The sequence below is a fragment of the Charadrius vociferus genome, unplaced genomic scaffold, assembly GCF_000708025.1.
Source record: "Charadrius vociferus isolate BGI_N301 unplaced genomic scaffold, ASM70802v2 scaffold332, whole genome shotgun sequence".
In the NCBI taxonomy this organism is placed as follows: Eukaryota; Metazoa; Chordata; class Aves; order Charadriiformes; family Charadriidae; genus Charadrius; species Charadrius vociferus.
In genome coordinates, this window is record NW_009647418.1 from 279,484 (window position 1) to 296,049 (window position 16,566).

General features: G+C 36.1%; 1 protein-coding gene across 1 annotated transcript in view; it reads right to left on the reverse strand.

The window, feature by feature from the left end:
• Nucleotides 1–16,566, reverse strand: part of GLT1D1 (glycosyltransferase 1 domain containing 1) — a 53,028-nt gene that overhangs the window by 26,059 nt on the left and 10,403 nt on the right. Inside the window, exons 5-7 of the mRNA XM_009880326.1 lie at nucleotides 14,437–14,488; nucleotides 9,691–9,727; nucleotides 8,480–8,536 (exon numbers count right to left, since the gene is read on the reverse strand). Of these exons, the coding sequence (XP_009878628.1) occupies nucleotides 8,480–8,536; nucleotides 9,691–9,727; nucleotides 14,437–14,488 (146 nt within the window). The remainder of the gene's footprint in view (nucleotides 1–8,479; nucleotides 8,537–9,690; nucleotides 9,728–14,436; nucleotides 14,489–16,566) is intronic.

Here is a 16,566-nt window from a genome sequence, read left to right on the forward strand (position 1 = left end):
ATGGGTACCATGCCAGGGTATGTCATATAGCTACCAGGAGGGCTATGCTACATCATCAGAACGACTATCTGTGGGATTTATGATTAAGAGAGGAAGGCAGCAGGACAGTTGTGGTGGCACGGTGATCTGCTGCTGCTGAACACTGCAGAGCTCCCTTCTCTGAGGCCTCCTCCTCCCTTCCCCTTCCACTGTCCACCAGTTGCAGGAACAACTCAGCTGCTTATATGGCATCACTGAATTGCTGCAGTTTTGAACTTAAGATCACCCAAACTTGGTACCAGCTTACAGTTCCTCAAGGTGCTGTAGAACTTAACTGCAGAGTCTGCTCCAGGTCCTGGAAGAAATATGCCAGGAATATCTCCCCTCATGTCAAGGAACTGGATTGACATGTGCTCTGCGTCAAACCTCTATTTTGTGGGAAGGGGAAGGATCAAAAGAGTGGGGAGTCATGATATACCCAAGTGCTATTGCTTTTAAAATTAAAATCCAGTTCAGGGACTTTCAAATACTCCCTGTCACAGGGTTCATTATTGAGTCTGTTTCATTTAACTTAAACAGCTTGAGCTGTCAAGAGTGGCTGCAGCAGACACGGTAAGTAATATTTGAGTGGTTATTTGACAAACAAATAATTTGTAATTTATAATACACAAACATTTTGATTGAAAAAGCCATTCTTCTGGTGCAACGGACCATTAATAATGTTTGTTTTTAAGACATGCAGCAGTGCTTTCAATTCAGGACAAACTCACACAAAAAAAATTACTAGAAAGTGTCAGCAAAATTCAGATTATATTTTAACTATCCACAAATATTAATTTTAAATTATGAACTCCCACCTATCAATGTTAGCTCTGGCTATTTTGGAACAAACTTAAAAGTTAGCGCTGAAAGCTCAGTCAGACTGTAGTGAGAAATCAGATCTCCCTGTTCTCACGTAGCGATTACAGATTTATTGCAGTCTTGATGTGACAGAGCGCTAACCAACATTAACTATGCTTCAAATAACTGCTTCTTTTTATCTCTTAAGATCTTTTGGTTTCTAATCTTATAGCTTTCAGTCTTTCCATTTTATTAGATAAGGGTTTAAAGCGCTCTGACAATGAAAAGCCCTAACAGACCGATTCTGGGCAGTCCTGCCTGCCATTCTGCTCCCTGTGCAACAACCTTAACCCAAAAGAGAAATAGGAAACTGCTCCCACAGACAGTAATTGTACTTTCCAATTTGGATTTTGCCATTCAGTTCCTGTGGCATTTAAAGGTACTCCTCCCAAGAATCTCATCAATAACAATCTAATTATTTCACTAGTGAAACTACCTAAAATAATATTAACGAAAATAGCCCACTTATTTGACCTTTTTTATTTTGAAAAGACATAAAAGACATTCTCAACCTTGAACTCTCACTGCAGACTGTCCCCTTCATGCAACTTCACAAAGCCCTACTTGTCCATCATGTAATTTTATGCACTTTTCTCTGAAACAGCAGATATTGGGTACACTGGGCTACAGACTGGATACTACATGGCATTTCTAAAAACTGTCACAGAAAGGATTTGCCTTTGCCATTCAATTTAGTGAAGTGAGAATCCGTTGTAGTTTTATTTTATTGTATGCTGTGGGTCTTAGCCATCACCTAATTCATTTTTACAGACGAACTTTCCCCACTCAAGCCACTTAGGAGCATATAAACATATTCCTGAGAAGACTGCATTACCAGAACATCACTGCCACTCTTTAGTGCTGGGAGTTCACTCATTCTCTGCCTATTTAAGATCAAACTTCAGCAGCACTTGGGTACCTTGTTAGCTTTCTGCTCATTCACTGAAAATGGTTAAATTCACATATTAAGATGATGCCTGCATCATGTTAATCATGTTTTCCCACCTGTTGCTTTCTCAAGCCTTGCTAGCACCCGTACTGTAAAAAAAAAAAATAGAAAAAAGTAGCCATTTGTACAAGAAAGCAATCATTTTAGTATGCTTTGTACTCACAGAAAAGCTGAAAAGGGGAACATATTAAGAGAATAACTGCAATAGCTGCCTTTACCAGCTATAACCATTAGCTGGGTGAAAACTGGTATTTGAAAGACATTTTTTGTTTTCCTTGAGCTTAAACAAGACTTTCAGTATGTGATATTTTGCTATCATTCTGCCTTTCCCAGATAGGCTACTTAATCTGTAATAAGATACTACTGCCACGTTTGATTCAGTTCTGAAAAGGAAATACATCATTATGGCACAATCAACTGATTTGCTCTTTTGATACTTTCACTGTGTCACTATCATGTTTGAATGACATGCAAACACCCAAATAACAAAAAAATGCTTGTGTCTGTTTCTCCCCATTTCTGCTAGTGTTACAAAAGCAAAGATTTGAAACAGCACACTGTGCTTCGTTATCTCTTAGCTCGTGCATCCTTCTGTTTGCTTTGCAAAGAAAATACAAAATGGAAAGATTTGTACATAATCAGTGGCAATTAAAAAAACACCAAAACAGCATGGTATATGTTTTCCAGCCATCCTTCAGAATCACTACATACTAAATGCAAGTCAAGTCTTGCCACTGTAATCAACATCTCCTTCAGTGTCAAAAATAATTGTTTAATGTCAGTAAGAGATGCTCCTTTAAACATGTGTCGTCAGTATTTTGTCTGTGGCTGTAGCCTGATTTGTTACATTGGCTTTATCTATAAAAACCAGCTGCACATTGGCCACAGCTAGTCTTCAGCCTGCTTAGCAGGTCACCTGTTTAGCAAGATGCGAGAGGTCAAAACAAGAACAGTGATTGACAGGATTATGAAAAACTCATTCCTCTCATCCGCTTGACGGTTTGCTGTCCTGATATGCCACATAGGACCACAGGAATGGCAACAAATGAACTGCAGGTGAGCTGAAATGAGACAGGCACAGTGGAAGATTAAGACTGACATGGGACTCCCACAGTCATGCAACTGCTTTTCCGTGATAGAACAGAGGTGGCATTACGCTGCTCAAAATTGAAACACAGCAATGTAGCATTGGCACTTCAATTTCAGGGTGGAATTTCATGATCAAAAGGGTATCCAACTGCTGTGCCACTGTATTTGTTGATGGTATTGGAACCTGGCACAAAATATATTGGCTAATAGAGAAAATGTGATTAATACTCAGGATTCATGTTCTCCTGCTGGCTGTGATTCTGAGGCATGGCATGGCCTAGAGAAAGTCTGTCAAATCTAGACTTATCCATCCAGACATTCATCTGCAAGCAGGTTTAATAATTGTTTGATATGAAGCAATGGCACTGGGTTTAACTTTTGGTAAACTGTTTTGAGGTCTTCAGTTGCAAGACAGAATGAGGGAATGGAGTATACTGAAAGTGGAAAACTTTCATAATGCAACACTGGGAATAAGGAGTTTATTATTTAAAATTTCATTGGCTCCTGTTTTTTTCCTGATCTGAAACTGTATAACTGTTTTTACTATTATGACACACTATGACAGTTTACACTTTGGCCTTTATAAAAATATGTATTAAGATGCCAGGATAGCAAAACATGAGCACAGACAGCTAACACAAAAGCCTAAATCATTTCTGAAGCATCAGTAAGGACATTGTTTTCCTAAGAAAGGCAAGAATAAGTAGAAGTGTTACCTAAACAGATATTGAAAGAGCAGATTCACTTAGCTCCATCCCTTTAGGTACTATCAGGAAAAAAATGTAGTAATCATAGATGTACAGTAAAAATAAATACATTACCACAAATGTTTAATCTTACTGAAAAGCTGCAGACCTCTAAGTGAATGAGTAATATCAAACATTAGTTTGCTGAGGTAAAGAAGCAGTTTGAGAACATCTTAAGTGAGCCATTTTCTCACCACTTGCTCAAATAAATAAAATAAAAATATTTTTCTTATTTAGAAGTCTTTACTGTGCTTTTGTAGTGTGTTTTTGAAATCTCTAGACAAGAGAAAAATACAAAAAGGAACAATGTGATGTTTCATTCTAAGTTATTATTTTGGACCTGAACCAACAACCTCACAAAGCCAAAGTTCTTAAAATGTGTTCATTCCTTTACAACTTAAAATCCAATTTGTACTAGAGGTTAAGTATATTTTATCAAGTATATCAATTCTGGACTTACAGGTTATAATTTAGGATACAAAGATTGTTCAGTAAGTTAAAAAAACAGTCTGCAGTCAAAACATTTCTTATTGATATTGGGTCAAGGATGATCAAAGATTTTAAGATTAATTTTCGAACCCCTGATTTCAAGTTCACTGTCGTGTTCTACACACCTTTAGAGAACAATACCAAGCCCGTATTATTTGGGCTTAGTCATCCATTTTTGGTTTTTTTTCAGAAACAAAATCTAAGATATAACAAGATGGTGAGGGTGAATAACCTTTCTCATTTTCCTTTCTGTTCACTTTGAACCACAGCAGGTCTTCTACTCCTCTTGAAAATCATTCATCTATCCATCTCCTACGCATCTGAAAGTATTAACTGGTTTCCTAGAAAAGGAAATCCATAGGTTTACTGCTGATATTTCAGTCTCTAAGATGGTTATTTCATTTTCTTGAGTTTGAAACACAGACAAATTTGTCCAACTCTGGCATGTATTTTTGATACTCTAAATCTTTCAATTCGTAGTTATTCTTTACGTTCACCTTCCCCCACACAGCAGAAATACCATACATTAGTTCTTTTAGTCTCTTGGCACCAAGAGTTTGATTTTCTGTCTCTTTCACAAGTCAACTATTAAAAACAATATGCTCAGACGAGCTCGTTTGCTATGGTGGTGTCCTACTGCAGTAAAGCTCCAACATGCTATCTTACTTTATACTGACTCTGAAGTTTCCTTAATTGAAGTCACTGATGACACAGAACTTCAACAATTATTAGCCCAATTAGGTCTTATTTCAGCAACATACTTAACCACCTGCAGATTTCAAACATTTACTAAAGTTTTATGAAGTTGAGCTTTTATTTTACAAAGCAATTTGTTTCTTAGGAATTAAAGGGAAGTGAAGGCAATAACTATATCCAAACTGTTTATACTGCTATTCACATTCAATAGTGAATAACTGCTAGATTTGCTGATATGTCTGTAAAGACAACAAAAGTTAAATAAACCTGTTAACTTCCAGGGGCAGGCTACTCATCCAGAGAAACTAGACTGCAAAACTCTCCAGCAATCCTTCTCCCCCTGTTTCTCATTACTTCTAACAGACCAGGCAACAAAAAAGCTTCATGCTTTCAGATCTGTTGGGGAATACAGTTTGCTGCTGCTGTCATATCATTATTTCTATGGTCAGCTATATATCTACACAAACTTTTACTGTTTAATTTTTCTTATATGGGACCTTTTCTCCAGCGTAGCCTTAGGAAAATAGAATGCCTCTGTAAAACCCTGTCTGTGTCATGACAGGTTATGTAAACTTTTCAAGCTCTGAAAATAGCTGTGCTATGAAGCAGAAATTATCTGAAAGTAGAAAAATCAAACTACAAAAGTATATTGCATATTTTATTTTATTTTATGGTGCAATAAGCATCTGATCCTATGACTCTATGTCACCTGCCAGGAAACCAGTTTTTAGTCTTATCTGTTGGGTAAACAAGCTTTCTCCATTCATTAGGATAGACTTTGTTAGTTATCTACACCTTCTAATCACATGATGTCTAAGTGTTTATTAGGGTTTACATCTTACAACCTTCAGTCACATTCCACTGAAATCAAAAGGAGCCTTTCATCCCAGTATAATGACATCAAGCCTGTCTGTGATCTGAAGTAGCTATGCTCCACCCTTGAGCTAAGTTGTTAGAGAAGATCAGTCTCAGTTTTTGCATTTACTTAGACTGTCTTGTCATTTTATGTCAATCAATTTACAGCAAAAGGCTGAATTTCCATTGTCTCTCTCAAATCTATAGATAGGCATCTAAAATTGCTAACAAAACTCATTATGCTGTATATAGATTCCTGTATTATTAGGTCAGAGAAAAACATTTTGATCATCTGGTCTGACCTCCAGACTGACACAGGCTGTAACACTTCCCCAAATAGTCTGAAGTACTAAATATACTGAAAACATTGTCTTCTTGAGGTCTGTGTTGAAACCTGCACTTGGTTCAGCTTTTTGGTTTGACTACTGTTGCTTGCAGTCTCTCATCCTCATAAAACAAACTCTGTGAAGCTGACTGTAACCAGAATGCAAATTAACTTTAAAAGCTCTTTTTTTGTAGATTTAGCCAATAAATTTTTTAACAGCCAGGCACTGAAAATACTGCAGCTAGGAGCTAGCATACTAACACTACACAAACATCACCTCTGCAACTCCCAGGTCTGCTGCCGAGACTATGAAAAAAATACTAATTCCATTATTTTTGTACTGACATTGTATTGCACCCATAATAACAACAACAAAAAACCTTTCACAGCACCACTTCAGTTTGTATTAGGCAATTGCTCTTTATGGTAGCAACACAAACTATCGAATGAAATGTACAAAAAGCCAGGATTCCTTAGCTTTTGGTTTAGTACCATTCACATTTAGGGGCTGGGGGGAAGTCTCCCACAGTAAAATGTATTTGATGCATTCTGCCACTCACTTAAATCCACCATTAAATTCTTTTTGAAGCCATTATACTGCTTTAGAGAGACTATTTATGTATGGTGTTATATTTAACATAAGTCAAATGTTGAGGCTTTTCAATGACTGAAAAAATAAAATCAGTACAAAGAATATTCGTAAGAAGTCTGTTCTATGAAAAAAAGCCTTGAAATATTCTGAAAAACCTATTTCATTTTAAAGAATAACTTGACAATGTATGGCCTGATCACCAAGGATGTTTAACACCGATGCCTCAAATGTATTATAATTTGCATTGTAGGGCATGTGCTGTTTCTTTACATTCAGTCCTGGGAATCCTGAATTTGACAAATGTTCAAGCATACTGCTAAAGATACAGGTAAGAGTTATCTGGAGAAATATTTCCCACAAAAATTATTAAATGCCTTTACATATGGAATAGAACTTAATGAAAAAGTCTTTTTTTTTTAAAAAAAGAACATAAATGCCATGAGGTGAATGAGATTGGATAGCTTTATCTGCATAAAATCTAGGGATCTTTTCAAGTGCACTTCATTGTGCAAGCCTCCACTATCAAAATCACATTCTTCCAACTGCCTTCCATTTTTGCTAGTTTTCTACTGATTGCTCCAAGTTTAGTAGAATTTTAAATGCTTTGCAAATGCAATTCCCCAGAAAAGGAATTCAGTGGGAACTCCTAATTAGTCTGTGGTAACTGCAAAGGTACAGCCAAAAAACCTGCCTCCGTGTGCAATATTAAAAAAAGTGGAGATTGTAGGCTGCCACCAGAGATGGACACAGAGACAAAACTGGTAAGATAAATGAGATGAAACAGTCATAAAAAACAATACTGAATAATGTGATGCCAGTTTTCAAGTTATTATTTAACAGGCACAGATGTTAGAGTCACATTTTAGTTTGCTTTTCATGTACACTATGAATTATTTTGCACTTTTACATTAGTACACATTAGGCAGAAAACTGTCTCTAATATATTCGATGAAATGCACTTTAGGGGGAGCTTCCCCCTCCTCAATCTGTTGACTGCTCTTTTAATCATAAAATGGCTGGACATGAGTTCCAATCAACGCTAAGGCTGTGCTAGCAAGTGACAAATCATTTCACTTCAGAAAATTATTAATCTTAGTGGTGCTGTGCTTGTGTGCCATGATTTACTGAGAACAAAATAACCTCACAATGCTCAATTTAAAATTGGACTCCGGTTTTGAATAATGGCATGCATTTACTGATGTGATAAAGCAATTGACTAGTGAGGACTCATTTGTAACAAGGGAACAGCTGTACTATCAGAGATCAGCCTGATGAATATAATATTGAAATATTTTTACCACAGTAAAATGGCTACAAATTCTTCTTTTGGGGGAAGGCAGCTGGAGCAAATAAAGCATTGCCAAGATCAGGTGACTTTAAATTAGGTCACCTGCCTTACTTGCCCTTACTTTGGTGAAAACAGAGACAGGCTGTAGATCAAGACCAAATAATAAAACATCAACTTGTATTTCCCTTCTTCACCACTTCTTCACCTCACCTGCTCTTCTGCAAAAGACATCCACAGTTTCTACCACACCGCTGCTGAGCACAGCACACGCAGGTATTGGTGCTTTGGTCTACCCTGCCTTCTAAGGGACTTTGACCCACGTCATGACCATTTCATCTTTTGGTGCAATTCAGCCCTGGACAGACCAGAAATCTGGATGCAGTCTGGGTAGTTTACTAACCAGACTAATCTGGTCAATATTCTGCCTGAATCTCATATTGGAGGTTTTTGTTTTTCATATCATTAAGTCATTTTATTACATAATCAGGTAACATTCACATTCTAAATTTCTTTCATCATTGACACCTACTAAGAATAAATATAGTGAATATAGAAAAAAAGTGAGTTTTACCTGCATTTTGTAGAAATCTACACCAGTCAAATGTTTCACTGGGTGTAGTCTTAATTCCTGTGTTGAAAAAAAAAGAGAAACACAACGCATTTTTTTGGTCCCTGGATGGCTGAACTATGATTCTTGCAGACTTGCCCTCAGAAAACAGTATTTCTGTCAAGCACACTGAATTCCATACACAGCTGTTACCATCTCAAGATATTCTGCACAATCCTTCCACAGTCATCAGACTGAAATTCAATTGAAAATTTTGCACAATCACACAGTGTATGAACTTCTTTAGCATCCCAGGGAATTAAGCTCACTTACACCACCCTTAATTTGGCCTTTTAAAATTTACATCAGATAATATTAGCTGAGGGAGTATATTATTCCGAAACAGATACAGGTCAGCTGAGACCCAAGTTCTTAACGCGAGGCAAAGAAAGGAAATGAAATTTATATAAAAATTAAATAGTAATCTAAACTGAATATTAATTTATTTGTTTTGCCTTATGTCAAAGATTATTTTACTAATGAAATTATTTTATTAATTTATTTAATCTCTTAGTTAGCTATTACTTCACAAGGGGCTTAAATACAGACTAAATATGGGCTAAACAGACCTCACAATGAGTTATTTCAAAACAACAGTTTTGAAAATAATTCTATTTTCTTTGAAAGTGAAATATACATAATGGAATGAGTTTTGGAATCTGTAGATGGTTATTTTTCAATAAATAAAATCGGGAGCTGTAGCTTAAGTAATCACATCCAAAATGCTGACTTGAGCGTTCCCTAGACTACTCACTTACGTAACATACTTTGGATTGATATTTGTTGGGTGTCATTATGCTGGGAACTCAAAGCATTTAAAGGAATTTGGAGTTTCAGAGAATAATCATCCAGCATCAAAACTTCTGTATGCTTTGAAGAAAGCTCAGTGTTACCTAAAGTGTTACCTTATCTTTCAGATTCCTACCGTAAGGCATCTGGGAAAACTTTTTTTAAAAGCATTAAATGAGTTGAAAATTTACGCTAAGCGACTGAAATACTGCCTTAATTAACGTCAATGGCAAAAAGCTCAACTTCAGTGGAGCCAGGACTTCAAAACCCGTACCCATTTCAGCAAAATATTTCTGGGGCAAAGAAGATAAATAAATAAACATACAGGTACTAAACACATGATTCAAATAAATTGAATGCCTTAGTCAATATTTCAAAACTCTCACCTTGAGTTTGGACATATATTTTCTTCCTAGCATCTGGCTTTAAAGAGAACGAGAAGAAAATTGACTTTCATATTTCACCACAAAAGATCTGTTCAATCTTCAAAAAACCCAACTAGTATAGCAAAATGCACAACAGCAGATTTTTTTTTTTAACTATTAAAAATCCAAACAGACTAATGGAAAGATACATTTAAGTAACACCAAACGCCAAGTCAGCTATGTTAATTACATTTACTATGAACATTTACAATATCAATGAATCAGTTTTGCAGTTAACACAATTACCAAGTCAGTACAAACATATTTTTTAGTTTATATCTGTATCCTTCCTTATAATCATTAACCTGCTTATTGCATAGAAAATTAAAATATTTCCCTAGAATAGAAAGATTTTCAACGACAGAACAGCCCTAGTTCACAAAAAATGGTAGTCTTGAAAGAAAAATTATAACTGGTTTTGAAACTACAGTCTACATTTATCCATAATAGAATTTTTAAACACATCAGGCATGAAATAAACCTCATTTACCTCTAACCTTTTCAAAAATTGCTGTCAAATATTTTTAGACTTGTCTATATGGGAAACTGGCCAGTAGTAGTTATTGCAGAATATTCCCAAATAATAATGCGTAAGATATTATTTTAAAGTAGCTATAGTAAAAGAGATAATTACTACATTTCCAAAGTTACTCCTGAAGTGCTACTATGCTAGGCAGTTAATTTAGATGATTAAATAAGTAAGTTCTTATTTCAGTACCTTTCTATAACTCCAACCACAAATTTGCGGAATACATTTTTTTCCACAATAAACATTGAAATATTCTCGGGATCTTTCCACATCGAAAAAAAAAAAAAACAAAAACAAAGCGAAAAAACCAACAACAACATTCCCCAGCAAACAAGCAGAGTTTTTTGAGCTCAAAGTTTTTGTGCAAAGCTTTGTGTTCAGACAATGACTAGTTGTTGTAAAGCACTGGTTGCAATGCTGTAAAGGAGTAAGCTAAGGAAGGTATTACTCAACTGCTGTAATCGCCAATAGATTTGCTCAATATAACCTTGTTTCAGTTTGAAATTATAACCTTTCAAGCAGTTCCACTAATGCTTAATTTAGCATTATAGCATCCAGAAACGAACAATCTTCTTCAAAGCACCAGTTTTTGCTATCTTCAGACTATGTCTTGCCTCCTTTTCGGTGCCAATTTCATTACGTAGAGGCTGTGACTCTCTGAGTCACTATTTGCCTGCCATGGCTCTTTCTAAAGTGCAGATGGAAAAAGGGCTGCTAGATTGCCCCTCCAACCATTCCACTCCTGAATGATGAGATACACTGCTCAACTCTTCAACCTAACTATTGCTACGCAAACTTGCCTCTTAATGTGGAAAGATGTTGGAATAATGTAGCCAGAGTCAACCAAGGCAGCATGTCCCATAGACACCATGTTAAGCTGCACATTAGTCTTCCCTTCTCTTTTTCCACCCCTGCCCCATCCTTAGCAGATTGTGAAATCACACCTGCAGGATAATGGCTTGAAGGCAGGAAGAGAACTTGTATTAGAAGAACAAGAATTAATGCAGAAACAAACTGTTAAGCAATCAATTCCTGAACCAGTCAGCTCAGGAAATAAGAAGCCAAGGAAGCCTTTTTTGTTTTTTTTTTTTCCACTTGCAAACATTTTGGTTTTCCTGTATCGCTCCTATGTGACTCCCCCTCCAATCCACTGCCTGGTCATAACAGTCTATTCTAGTTATTGAAAATGAACTGGAAAAAGAAATGGACAGAAAAGAGGTCATAAAAAAGTGAATACCATCAACAAGAGGTTCACAGATGGGAAAGAGGTGGTTTCCAAGAATCAGAGTGAATTAACTAAGTCACAGAAACTATATGAGCAAACAGCAAATCCACACATAAATGAAGTGGGGAGAAAAATAACACTGTTTACGCAACAGTGGAAGACTACAGATATTCCATGGACTTTATCTTTCAAAAGCTATATGAACTTCCGTGTTCAAAGCATTTAAAAATAAGAAAAAATGGTTTAATAGGTTATTTTATTACTTAACATATCCTGGTCCTTCTCTTAGCTACGAATAAGTAGTATTTTAAATTATATTGGCTCTTACAATCCCCCAAAAAGCCTTGCAAACACTTAAGACGACATTGCAAAGTGGAGGCTAACTTCAGAATTTAAATTTGCAGGACAAGTGGGATAGCTGAAAATAAGTGCTAGGACATAGATGCAACAAAACAGAACGTGGAAAAAAGCAGATGGGGCAGAGGGCAGCTTAAGCCAGCCTTGCCTCCATAGCTAACACACTGTATAGTTCTGCCTCAAACTCTGGTGGGTGAAGATAGGCTTTCAGATCCCTCAAACCACTAAGTTTCAAAAAAAAGATTAAGTTAAGCATCTGGTTTCATGCTCTGCTGGACCTTTAACTGCTTACAGTGAGTAAACATAATCCTGCCAGGGCTTGGGTCATCAAGAATAGCAGGAATAGTGTGTAACAGGGAGTAAAGAAGGATTCACACTTTATAGATCAATTTTCTGTTATGTTCTTTATTTTAAATGGTCTTGATGAGAATGGAAAAATGAAATTGAATGCTAATAAAACGGCTTAGGTAATTCTTATGCACCCATTTTACACTACTGAAATAAAACACTGACCATAACCACAAGATCTTTACAGTATTTCAAACTCACTTGGAATACAGATTATTACAAATGCTGTATTATGTACTTCATAATTAAAGATAATTTATCCGATGCAATAGAAAAGAATTTGTTGGAAGGTACAGCCCTTGAGCACAGTGCAATTGCTTACATGTTCATAATTTAAATTCTTAATTGGCTGTCTAACTAATAAAGCACACCTTAGAGGAATAATGCAATTCACATTTAGGTGAGTTAATATGTAACGAGTGTTAGTATTCTATGACCTAGGTATGGAAAGATGTATTCATATTCTTATTTTTTGTATTCATATTCTGTTTGAAGGTGAAGGTAAATGGGTTGCATTTGCTCTCACCCTTTATATGAAGATACAGCTGGAAAAAAACCCAAAAACTCCAGTGGTGATTTCAAAATTATTTCAAAGTCCATTTCTCCTCCTTATACTCTTACTTTTTTCTCGCATAAGCTCTATGACAGAACCTGTGTCCTTTCCTGTTTACTCATCATTAAGTTCATTGTAGTAACTACTAAAACCAAGTTATATTTGTAATGTAAATACCAGCTCCTATGTCTGCTCATGTATCCTTTTAATGCAAATAGATTAAAAAAAGAAATAAATTCATGCTGAAACAAAGTATTGAACATTAAATTGTTCTGTTGTGCAAGTTCCACCTCTAAGTGATTTTTTTTTTAGGCAAGGGTGTATTAATGATCATATTATGATGCAAATTAGAACTGAAGAGATACCAAGCAGCTAGTTTCTACTTCTTGCATTTATTGTTCAGATGATGTTTCACAAGATGGGATGAGTGGAGCTAACAGCTCACTGCAGCTGGAAGAGGGGGGACCTGCCTTGATCTTTCTATCCCAGTATGTTGCCCCTTACTGTCCGCCAAATAGTTCCTGCTTAGCTTTCGCTGGATATGGTGCTCAACGCAGCACCCTCTAATCCAGTACAAGTCTTTAGCCAACAAGTTAGCTGGAAAGCTAACCTTGCACAGAAAAACAGCTGGGCCATCAAGCTCAAGCTGGATCAGCAAGCCCTGCTGCCTGGTGTGGAGTTTTCCCACAGGTTACCAGTGCAGCCCAACGCTATCCAAAAGCACTCCTTGTCCTCAAATGAATGGCAGCTCTTTATTGCCTTACGCTGCTCTGCAGAAACCAGGATTGAAGACTGTCTACTTCAAGGATTTGTCTCAGTTTTCTCCACTGGCAGTCTGCCATCAACTCAACCACCTAAGGGTTGACCCAGTCTATTTTCAAACAGGAGCATCAGATACTAAAAATAATTGTACTGACTGTCTGAAGCAGACTTGAAATATAGCAAATGCAATGGTATCTACTAAATGAAGAGAAAGAGAACCAACCATTATTACTGCCAGTTCTTTGCTGGCTAAATATCTCCTTAAAATACATTGCCAAATGTATTTAACCACTACACTGTTGGATGAAAATAATTTTATTCAGTATTTTTCCATATATCATTCAGCACAGCGTGTTTCATTTTATTTTCAGAAGGAGAGATGAGTTTTAAGAAAGTTAAGTGCTATTTATGTGCTACATATCCCTCAAGGCCTGGTCCACAGGGCTGTATATCACATATTGCTGGGCTTAGCATAACTTCAATTTTAGCTCTGCAGTTCACCTTAAGAAGTTCATTCTATTTCCACTGTTGACAGAACAAGTATTTTCAAATTATTCTTCCAAATTCTTTATTGTAAGTAAAGCTATTTAGTGGAATTTTGACAACATAAAGTTTATTAAATGATGCAAAAAGAAACAATATATGCATATGGCATCAGGAGAGACTCGATAACAGCAGCAATGATTAGTTTTAAATGTTACAGAGAAGCACTTCTGAAACTACTGTATACTCTTTTCAAATACTAAACAGCTTTTAAATGCCAGATCTATTTGACCTGTCGAATTACATAAATATGAAATGCTTTCTCTGAAAGGAAAATCAGGAATAGAGAATATGAAGATTATTACAATTCTCTAGCATTATTTAGAAAACATTTTAGTAGAATGCACTGTTGATAATACTATAAGCATCACCACCATCATGTAAACATACCCACTCTGCTGCTGCCAGTTCCTTCATTTTCATCGTGAAAGCCACTGCAAACCTAGTTAAATGGACAAAAATAGTTGGGATCATCTGCTTAAAGTGTTTAAACGTAAAAACAGAAAAGTACTTCAGAAAAAAAAATCTTTCTAAGAACAAAGAGCAGAGGCTTATAAAAATTATTATAGATGGAAAGACAGAAAGCAGGCTTTCTATTTGTTTTAGCAGAAAATACTGGTAAAAAAGAAAAAGGTTTTACAACTTAGAGCTCTTGGGGAGATAAAGTGAGGATTTTTTAAAGAGAAAAACCAATAACGGGAAGATCCCCCCATTTATCTAGATTAATATACACAGCTGCAGTAGTGAGTGAGCATTTCCTGTTTCTACCTCATTGTAAGTTGCAACAGCCACAGCCTTCACAGCCAGAAGGCTAGACTAGAAGGGATCTCAAGTCCAGTTAGTTTCATACTATTGTTATTTGACAATACCTAGTCCCACTGTTTGCAACTCATTGCAACTGAGTTTAATTCAAACAAACAGATGGATTTTCTTTTAAACCTTTCCCTAATGTTCTCTCCTTATTTCTACATAGTCAAAGCTGGCAATGACAAACAAACATCTGGGAGACCAAAACGTTATTCTTCAGGAAACATACAAAAATTAAATAAACTCAAAAAGAAGAAAGATGATCCTGTGACGGGGCTTCAACTCTGGAGTCTCACAGACTTGGGATGCTCAGCTCTGTAGCTCTGAACGTTAGGCATCTGCAGTGGAGATTAAGTTTGCAGTGCTGAGTTAGACACCTGATATTGCTTTATAATAAATAGGGAAGAATTGGGTGCCCAGAAATGCAATTTACCACAGTCATCATTTCAGGCAAAGAGACCATTACATTAGCAGACATAATACCAATGGAAGGGCATTTTGACTGTTCTCTGGTTAAGACTTTTCTTTGTTATGAGAAGGGCATTTAAATGAATGAACTGTAGAATAGTATATGAACACCATCTACTCCTCCTCTGTAACGTATATAAATCATAAAGCCAAAGTGAAAACAAGCAAACAAAAGGGTATTTGAATAACTTAGTGGCTAGAGTTTTCATCTGGGAGGGAGAAGAGAATTCTATTCCCAAAGTTACTTCCACCTTTCCCTTATGGCTGTTCATAATGGCTCATCTGGACTTCTTAATGTGCCTTTGAGAAATTTATGTAATACACTATCATTACACATAACAGAAAAGTTATGACGGAGACCATTTAAAAGCAGCATTGATATGCACAGTTTTCATTTTTGGGTGTCTCATTACAAAGATACTTCAGCCACAGAAGTCTGATTTCTACGCATACTAGATAAATAAGTTATTCTTACTGGGGACTTGGTGCAATACCAAGAAGTCATATGAGATATTTTTATGGAGTCAGAGCTAATAAGGAATCCCTGTTCAGAAGAGATCTTAAGGACATGCTGGGCCTTAATGTAGCTTTTAAGTTGTGATGAATTATAAACACATGCTTTGACTGTTCTTAAATGGAACTTAGTGTTAACTAGAACCACAAATGGGATAATTTCTGAAGATTATCAGTCCCGTGGAACAGAAATGTTTGAACGCCTCCTTCATATGAGACATAATGTGTCTGTTCAGCAAAATTCCCTTTTTTTAATTACTTTTATAGTTATTGAATATAAAACAGAGTTTATCACATATTACATTTATGATTCGGTGTCTCTTTTTCATAGAATTAATGTAATGTTTCTGTCCTGAGCCAACCCTATGACATCTCAATGGTTAGAGGTGAAAAACATTGCTAAGTCACAACCAGAACAGTGCTTTTCATTCCGAGATGTTATAATTTGAGGACATGAAATCATAATCATACATTAGAAGTCACATAAATGCTGAATTATAACTCCTACTTTCATTTGTTGAAACCAGCCTTATACCCATACATTTGTTTTCTAGTATCTGCTTTATGGTACTACAATGAATTTGACATATACAACCTGACAGCTTGAAGATTATTAAAGCCTTTGCAAATGCTCGTTTTGTCAAGTTGCACATGCTCCCTTTCCAGTTTTTGCAATTATACTTTCAATACATCACATTAACAAGCAGAAAAAACTGTTGCTCCTAAGTCTAC